At 43.8% G+C, this 9,344-nt stretch overlaps 1 protein-coding gene across 2 annotated transcripts in view; it reads left to right on the top strand.

Moving 5' to 3' along the window:
- Positions 1-2,322, top strand: part of LOC143961064 (intercellular adhesion molecule 5-like) — an 89,810-nt gene extending 87,488 nt beyond the window's left edge. For both annotated transcript variants that reach the window (XM_077470206.1, XM_077470205.1), the window contains one exon: positions 484-2,322. In XM_077470206.1, coding sequence (XP_077326332.1) covers positions 484-584 — 101 coding nt within the window. In that variant the 3' untranslated portion in view covers positions 585-2,322. The remainder of the gene's footprint in view (positions 1-483) is intronic.
- Positions 2,323-9,344: the final 7,022 nt, after the last annotated feature.

The raw sequence follows: 9,344 nt of genomic DNA on the forward strand, positions 1-9,344 counted from the left end.
TAGAAACAGCAATACACTGATCTTCCCAGTAAAGAGCTGTTGGGGGGGGGGGGGGGGGGGGGCGTGTCAGCACAAGTCTTGGCCATTAGAGGACAGGCAGGCTGAGCTCCCAACACAACCAGAAAACTGACTACACTGGGATTGATATGCTCGCATCCCTAGCATGGTCAGTTTGCAATAGTAAAGCAGGAGGATTGGCTAGGTCACCAGTTATTTCACACAAATGAAGCAATGCAGAAGAGAACAGCATTCCTTTTAACACATGTACATGGTACAGCACACTCATTTCAGGAATATGGAATGTTGGGTTAACAAGCACATTACTAGTGACAAACTGAACTGCATTTGCAGTATAAGTGTGCCTTATGTTGTGGTATTGTGTGGGGAAAAAGGTGTCTTTTTCCACATGCTAACGCACAGCTATGGATTCACCCTTAGGGAATATGGCATATGACTGACATTTCACTTTCTTTCTCCTTTCAGTAACAGAATCAAAAGTCAACAGAGGAGAACGGCAAGAGTCTGTAACAGCCACCATCTCGACCACAATGATCTCCACAATTCTATTGTATTATTTGTATTAAAAGATCTTCACATCATCACAAACATTTCCAATAAACCATGAAAAAAACATCTCTTTATACTCAATAACATTGTTCTCAGTCAATAAGCTTCTACATGGAATAAACTATTCTAGAAAACATATAAAGGGTGATTATTCATTTTTAAGGTATACAAATGAAATAAAGACATTTTTGTGTATCCTGACCTTATCAAAAGACCAGGGGGGCATAGGGTTTCCTGACCCGTTTAAATATTACTACATGGTCCATTTAACCGGTGCCCTAGACTGGACCAAGCATTTTTCAGAGAAGGCGTGGGTAGGAGTGGAACAGGCCCTGTCATTCTTTCCACTTGCCAACGCCCCTAAAATCCCACCCTTTGATTGGGACTACTTTGTCGGTAGTAGCTAAGACGGGTTGTGTCACGACGGTTTCTCACACCCCCTCACCTTTGTCACCAGTTATTGGTGCCCAGGAGTTTCCTTCCAGTCTGTTGGGGAGGAGGTTTAGAGAATTTCTCTTGAGCGACGGGTATAGATTCCAAGACTTTCTTCTTGAGGGTCGATGGTGCACTATTGAGGAAATTCAGGCAATGCTGTCGCCCCCTCTAGACAGGTGGCGAGCAACATAGATTAGACGCTTTCTCATCTTCTTGCATTTTGTGCCCTCTAAGTTACTCCGTGTCTGCTTCTGAGAGACTCTAACTAGATTCTGCTCCTCTCCGTCATCTCCTGTCATTAATGTACGTGATGCTGATTGAACCCCAGGACGGCTTTATACCTCCCTATGTACAGAAGTGGGAAAACAACCTGAGTCCGGCCTTCTCAAAAGATCCTAGAGAACGTATTTTGTATTTTGCACACTGCTCCTCAATTGCGAGTAGGTTCCAGGAGGTGGGGTTTTAGGTCCTGACCCGCTGGTATAGAGGACCCACGCTCTTACATAAGATTTACCCTTCAGTTCCCTCCACCTGCTGGCGATGTCAACAACCTGATGGTTCACTACTACACGTATTTTGGACATGCTCCCTTGTCTTCTGGTACGCTATTTGGCAACTGGTTTTTAGACTGACAGACATTTCACTTGCAGATTATCCAGCGCAGTGCTTACTTCAACTTACTCCGATTTTGAGGCGTCTACATAAGAAGTCCCTCTTGATCCACCTTCTTAATGCCGCTAAAATATGTATACCATAAAAATGGTAATGCTCAGAACCCCCTTCAATCGGTCAGTGGATAGCTGTGGTGAATGAAACTAACCTGATGGAACATCAGATTATAACACTTTTGTGGCGCCCTCGGTGGAACTACTGTAACTGTGCATGTGTCCTTACCCATTTGCTTTACCCCCCATTTTTTTTTCTCAACAACCCCGCCCGATCCCCTTCCCCTAAGTCTTCATTCTCATTTTCTATCTGTCTCTCTTAAGCCTGCTCTGGTTCTTTTACTGCCTACTCTTGCCTTCTTGTCTTCCTACTTCTGAGATGTAATGTTTTCTTTGTCATATTGGAAAATTTGTTTGTGTTCACCTGATTCGGGGCGATATTAATGTTTTACACTGTTGCATCTTCATTCAGTTTAATGTGAGTTGTTGCTATATTGACATCATCCTATTCACTATGTTCCTAATAGATGTTGCTACTTTCTTATTGGTTTGTGTAACAGCCTATTCTTACTGTACAATTTTCCATTGCTGGATATGTTTTGCCCTGTCTGGTGCACACAATAAAAAACTAAATAAAAAAACGAAATAAAAAAAATGTCATGTGTTGTAGTAACTCAGAGGAGAAAAGGGGATGGAGTTCTGTAGTCCTGTCCTGGGGTCAGCAATGCTGCTTCTCCATAGATACTGAGCAGTGAATGAGCGTTGTCACCCTGGGACTGGAAATGCGTTACTCATCAGATGAAAATAAAAAGCCTGAAAATAGGAAACTAATGTAGTCACCACATCTAAGAACTAGTAAGCTATAATATACTTTTTTCTTGTATTAAGGAACACTTTAACCACTTGTTTAGACCAGGGGTAGGCAGTAGTCAGCTTTTGTGATGGGGAAGAGATTGGGTGCAGTTATGCTGGGGGTTGATCCCCGTTTCCAGGAGGAGGAGGACTGTCATTGGCCACTGCTAAAGCCAATCACAGTCCCGCTAGCCCCGCCCACCATCTGGAAGAAGATGACTCGCTTGGTTGCCACTACAAATCTCAGAAAGAAGGGATTTCACTGTGATTGAGAAAAACAAAATCAGGGGACAGTTTTTGGAATTACTGTTGAGCTTCTGGGAACATTGTTCAAATTATTCCTGAACCTTTACGTCACTTACTACAGAACCCCGTCACTCTGCATCTCTTTTAAGCCACAGCCAGTATTCAGTGCAATGAAAATCACACCCAACTTTTTTTTTTTGCTGCAGCGCACTTTTTCTCAGCTGCGGGGGCCCAACTTATGATCCTGCACACAGTCCCACTGCTTTCAGAAAATATCCCTGACCTGAGCTCATCATTGCACATTCATTCCAGATGCTTGTATGATGTAACATCCCATACACCCCATACAAACACATGGTTTGAATGCGAGAGTTGGATAAGCAGGATGAGTGTGCCAGGACAGGTAGATGTGTCTCATCTCTGCTTCCTTTCACCACTCTGTATATCACACATATCATAGATGAGAAGAGGGTACAGCGGTGGAGCAGATGAGCAGGAGGGTACAGTGGTGGGGAAAATGAACAGAAGGGGTTCAGAGGTGGGACAGAAGAGCAGAAGGTACAGCAGGGGGGGGCAGATGTGCAGGGAGGTACAATGATGGAAGAGATGAGAAGGGGCTTCAACAGTGGGACAGAAGAGTAGGGGGGTACAGTGATCTGGCAGAGGAGCAAGGGGGTTTAGTTTTGGGCAAATGAGAAGGGGATTACAGTGGTGGGACAGATCAGCATTGGGGTTCAGTGTTGGGGCAAATGAGAGGGGGGTTCAGTGGTGGGACAGAAAAGCAGGGATTGTAGAGTAGTGGGGCAGGTGTTAAAGGAAGTGTATTGGTGGGACAGGTGAACAGGGGGAAAAGAGATGGGGCAGAAGAGCAGGGGATATAAAGGTGAGTCAGATGCGCAGGAGGTACATTGGTGGGGCAGATGAGAAAGTGGTTTACAGTGGTGGGCAGATGAGCAGATGGGTTCAGTGTTAGGACAGATGAGAAGGTGATTCAGTAGTGAGACAGAAGAGCATGGGTATACGTCGGTGGAGCAGATGTGCAGGGAGGTACAGTGGTGGGGCAGATGAGAAAAGGGGTACATTGATGGGGCAGATGAGCGGCAGGGTTAGAGTGGTGGGACAGAAGAGCAAGGGGGTATAGTGGTGGGGCAGATGTGCAGGAGGTACAGTAGTGGGAGGGATCAGACGGGGGTTCAGCGGTGGGATAGAAAATTGGGGGGTACAGTGATGGGGCAGATGAGGAGGGAGTTACAGTGGTGGGACAGATGAGCGGGGGGGTCAGTGTTGAGCCAGATGAGAAGGGGGTTACAGTGGTGGGACAGATGAGCAGGGGTGGCGGGTTCAGTGTTGGGACAGATGAGCAGGGGGGTACAGTGGTGGGGCAGATGTGAAAGGAGGTGCATTGGTGGGACAGGTGAGCAGGGGGTTACAGTGGTTGGGCAGAAGAGCAGGGGGTACAGAGGTGGGGCAGATGTACAGAGGGGTAACATGGCAGGGTAGAGGAGAAAGGAGATACTTTGGTGGGACAGATGTGCAGGGGAACAGAGGTGGGACAGATGTGCAGGAGGTACAGTGGTAGGGCAAATTTGCAGGAGGTACATTGGTGGGGCAGATGAGAAAGGGGGTTACAGTGGTGGGGCAGATGAGCAGATAAATTCATTGTTAGGACAGGACAGATGAGAAGATGGTTCAGTGGTGAGACAGAAGGGCATGGAGGTACGGCAGTGGAGCAGATGTGCAGGTACAGTGGTGGGGCAGATGAGAAAGGGGGTTACAGTGGTGGGACAGAAGAGCAGGGGGTACAGAGGTAGGGCAGATATGCAGGGTGGTACAGTGGTGGAGCAGATGTGCAGGGGGTTAGAGTGGTGGGACATGTGCAAGGGTTACAGTGGTGGGATAGATGAGCAGGGGGGTACAGTAGTGGGACAGAAGAGCAGGAGTACAGAGGTAGGGCAGATGTGCAGGGGGGTACAGTGGTGAGATAGATGAGCAGGGGGGTACAGTGGTGAAACAGATTTACAGGGGGGACAGTGATCTGAGGTGTGAAGGTGCAGGAATTGGGGCTGATCTGAGGATTGAGAGTGCGGGATGTTAATGTGTCACTACTACTCAAGTAGTTTACAGCATTTACTTTATAAAAAAAATCCTTTTTGTGATTGAGAGTGTGAAGTTGACATTTTTTTGTTATAAAATCGGCATTCTCAATTTCTTTGAAAATATTTTTGGCACACTGTGCTCAAAATGTTGCGTACCCCTGCTTTAGACAAATGTTGGCCATCCTGATTGGATGTCAAATGATACCCTGTCAGGAAGCAGGGAACGCAGGGCCACTCAGTGGCGCTACCTGTCACCGGCCGTGTCCATGGGACACAGGTGATGACTGATCAGAGTACCAGCTCGCTCAATCACAGTTCACATGAGAGTTGTACACAACAGATGGCTTCCTTTCATGCCATCCATTGTGTACAATTGTGTTGATAGCTGTAATTGGTCAATTTGATCACATGGTACAGACAGGATCAAGCACACCCCATCTGTACCATGTGATTAGCTTTGACCAGTTTACAGCTAATCACAACAAAACAGACTAAATGATTCAGTTTCATTCAGTAAAATGCTTGCTTATATCAATGTAATTCACTGCTATAAGGAAACATAATGTGTAAAAAAAATCCTGATCACTTCCCCAGAGCAGTACAGTGTTACTATGGTAACATTATATTGCTCTGGTCACAGTGTTTTAAAAAAAAAAAGTAAAAAAAAAGAAAAAAAAAAAAGAAGAATAAAGAATAAAAAATGTAGCTAACAAAAAAAGTATAACTTTTTTTTGTACTGTCACCAGTCAGTGTCCCTGATCACTGCCACACCAATTATATGATAACATTGTACTGCACTGGTGACAGTATGTATAAAAAGAAGAAAAAAATTACAAACTTAAAAAAAACTGCCATGCATCTTACTAAATACCTTGGACTGTCTACTTTCCAAAAAGGGGTTTTTGTACTATCCTGGCATTTTAGGGCCTCAAAAAATTAGATTTTTCAGATATATACCATGGTTTGTGGACTCTATAACTTTCACACAGACTAAATAATATACACTGATTTGGGTTTTTTCACCAAAGAAATGTAGCAGAATACATTTTGAGCTAAATTTATGAAGAACAATTATTTATTCCCAAAATTATATAACAAAAATGAAGAAAACCTATTTTGTTTTTCAAACTCTTCAGTCTTTTTTCGTTTGGCAAAAAATGTAGTTTGGGTACAGTGTTGTATGACTGAGTAATTATCATTCAAAGTGTGACAGCGCTGCAAGCTAAAAATTGACCTGGGCAGGAAGGGGGTAAAACTACCCGGTATTTAAGTGGTTAAAGAAGAATTCCAGGTATGCATATTTTATACCTAGTTACATTGGTCCAACTTAGATGTAACTAAAGTATGCATACACCATACCTGTCTGATGCCCCTGGAAGATGGAAATCACTGAAGCAGACACCGGTACTCCAGTGATCTCCACTGGCTTGCGAGTCCTGCACCGAAAGGCTGCTCTGCTGCATCCTAAACACAGGAGGTCAGCCAATCAGCACAGGCGCCCTTCAGAGAATACTTTGCATTTCTTGAAGGAATGCAAAGCGTTCTTTGATTGGGTGAGGTGGAGAGGCACGGCGCTAACATCAGACAATTACTATTCTCTTTTTGAATTACAATGAGGCTTCCCAGTTTGTTTTTGAGCATTTGAGAATGGAGTGCCCCCCCCCCCCCCCCCTTTTTGGATAACTATCAGACAATATGGGAATTCATGTATATATTCTTTTGCAGACACTTACCTCACATCTGCTCCTGCGGAATTAGAGGGAATCCACTAAACGCGTTGAGATTTTTAGATGTAGTTTTGTCATAATCATGTGTTCATATATTCAGACCATCTACATATTTTTTTTGCAATCATGAATCATTTCTACTGTATTATGGTTATGTGAATCAAAGAGTTTTATATGTTACAAAGCAACACTAGGATTTACAGTATATCTTATACTATGATGCAACATGCGTACATATATGAATTAATCATGTGTTATAAACCAACCTTATTATTCATAACCGTAATGTGGTATGATGGCACATGTGTGTGTGTGTGTGTGTGTGTGTGTGTGTGTGTGTGTGTGTGTGTGTGTGTGTGTGTGTGTGTGTGTGTGTGTGTGTGTGTGTGTGTGTGTGTGTGTGTGTGTGTGTGTGTGTGTGTGTGTGTGTGTGTGTGTGTGTGTGTGTGTGTGTGTGTGTGTGTGTGTGTGTGTGTGTGTGTGTGTGTGTGTGTGTGTGTCTATATATATATATATATTTTTTTTTTTTTTTTTTTTTTTTTTTTTATGACCAAAAAGTTCAACCTTGGTTTCATCAGACCATAACACATTTTCCCACATGCTTTTGGGAGACTTCAGAGATGTGTTTTTGAAAAATTTAGCCAGGCTTGGATGTTTTTCTTGGTAAGAAAAGGCTTCCATCTTGCCACTCTACCCCATAGCCCAGACATATGAAGAATACGGGAGATTGTTGTCACATGTACCACACAGCCATTACTTGCCGGATCTTCCTGCAGCTCCTTTAATGTTGCTGTAGGCCTCTTGGCAGCCTCCTTGACCAGTTTTATTCTCGTCTTTTCATCAATTTTGGAGGTCCAGTTCTTGGTAATGTCACTGTTGTGCCACATTTTCTCCACTTGATGATGACGTTCCATAGTATATGTAATGCCTTGGAAATTCTTTTGTGCCCTTCTCCTGACTGATATCTTTTAACAATGAGATCCCTCTGATGCTTTGGAAGCGCTCTGCGGACCATGGATTTTGCTGTAGGATGTGACAAAGAAAATGTCAGAAAAGACCTACTAGAACAGCTGAACTTTATTTGGGGTACTGACTCCTATTTAACATGAGTTTGAATGTGATTGCTTAATTCTGAACACAGCTACATCCCCAGTTATAAGAGGGTGTGCACACTTATACAGCCACATTATTTTTGTTTTTTTTGTTTTACCCCCCCCCCCCCTTTTTCTATCTTGTCTGACTACATTACAAGATACAACAAAAGAAAAATGACTATTTAATTTGCATGCAAATTATTTTAAAGAGAATTTATAGCCTTATCGATGTTATTTACAGTTGTATGAAAAATGTTGCCCCCTTCCTGATTTTTCATTGTTTTGCACGTTTGTCACACTTTAATATTTTAGATCATCAAACAAATTTAAATATTAGTCAAAGATAACACAAGTAAACACAACATGCAGTTTTTAAAGGAAGGTTTTTATTATTAGGGGAAAACAAAATCCAAACCCACACTGCCCTGTGTGAAAAAGTGTTTGCAGTGATAAGAAACAGAGAGATCGCTCCCTCTGTACAGCGCTCTGTGTTGATTGTCAGCACAGGGCTCTAAGCTGTTGTACACAGCTGATCAGCCAGTCCCAGGCTGTGAATCATTGGGCGGGACTTGCTGATGGATTCCTGCTGTGTACAATCACAGCGGGTGTCGGAAGCAGGCAGCGATACGTGGGTGCGTCACTTTGCCTGTGTGGGCTGCCCATCCGCAGTACATTATGGACGGGCGGTCCGCAAGTTTTTAAATTAACCCCTTAGTTTACAGTGTAGAAGTCTCCTTCATATAATTTACTCTTTTGGTTGAATGTTCTTAGCCTGTAGTGTTGGGCAATTTTCTCTATTAGTGGAATATTCTTTGAAGGAGAAGTACAGTCAAAGTTCGTTTGGCTGTACTTCTCCCTATGGATTTGTTTGGCTGTACTTCTCCCTATGGAGCCGGTCCAGTCGGGATCAGCCCACATGCCTGGAATGGCACCTGGCTCAGCCCTCAGGATGAGAGCCTGAGCTGGCTGCTCCCACCCCCTGCACAGCCCAGCGCTCCAGTGAGCGAGAAGGGGGTAGAGCAGAGAGCTGTGACTGACAGTCAGCAGCTCTCTGTTCGGGGAGCTCTGAGAACTGATCGATTGGTGATGTTTGATTGCTCTGTTCTCAGTGTTAGAGGTGCCAGGGAACAGATGCAGCATCCACCTAGGTAAGTATGATTCTTAATAAAACAAAAGTTCCATGCATCTCTTAACTTTTCTGTTTAAATGCACTTCCACCCTGATTTTTTTTTTTTTATATATTAAGTCCTTGATTAATAATGAATAACTTATTATTATTATTTTTTACTTACCAGAAGTGCTCTGTTGCTAGGTAGTGACTCTTAATCTGCCACTTCCGGCTCCACGGCACTCCGCATCACTTTCTCCCTCACCTGTGCTCCTGGCAAATGTGAGTGATCATTTCCCAGGAGTCAGTGGGCAGGACTGTGTGCAAAAATCGTGTTATTTCCCGACAGGAAATGATGTGATTTAAGGCACATCTATCTATGTTGCCATAACAACGGGGCGGGACCCTCCTCTGTTGGTGCCCATTGTTATGGCAACTTGATAAACAAACTGCACTATTGCCATCGGAGTATCACATGTTCGGTAGATCGAGAGGTGCATGCTGGTTACCCAGCATGCGCCTCTCGATCGGTTATCCAGGAAGAGGTTGCGAAT

This window comes from Lithobates pipiens, unplaced genomic scaffold (genome assembly GCF_037356315.1).
Source record: "Lithobates pipiens isolate NorthernLeopardFrog02 unplaced genomic scaffold, aLitPip1_a1.2 Scaffold_8, whole genome shotgun sequence".
Classification (NCBI taxonomy): domain Eukaryota; kingdom Metazoa; phylum Chordata; class Amphibia; order Anura; family Ranidae; genus Lithobates; species Lithobates pipiens.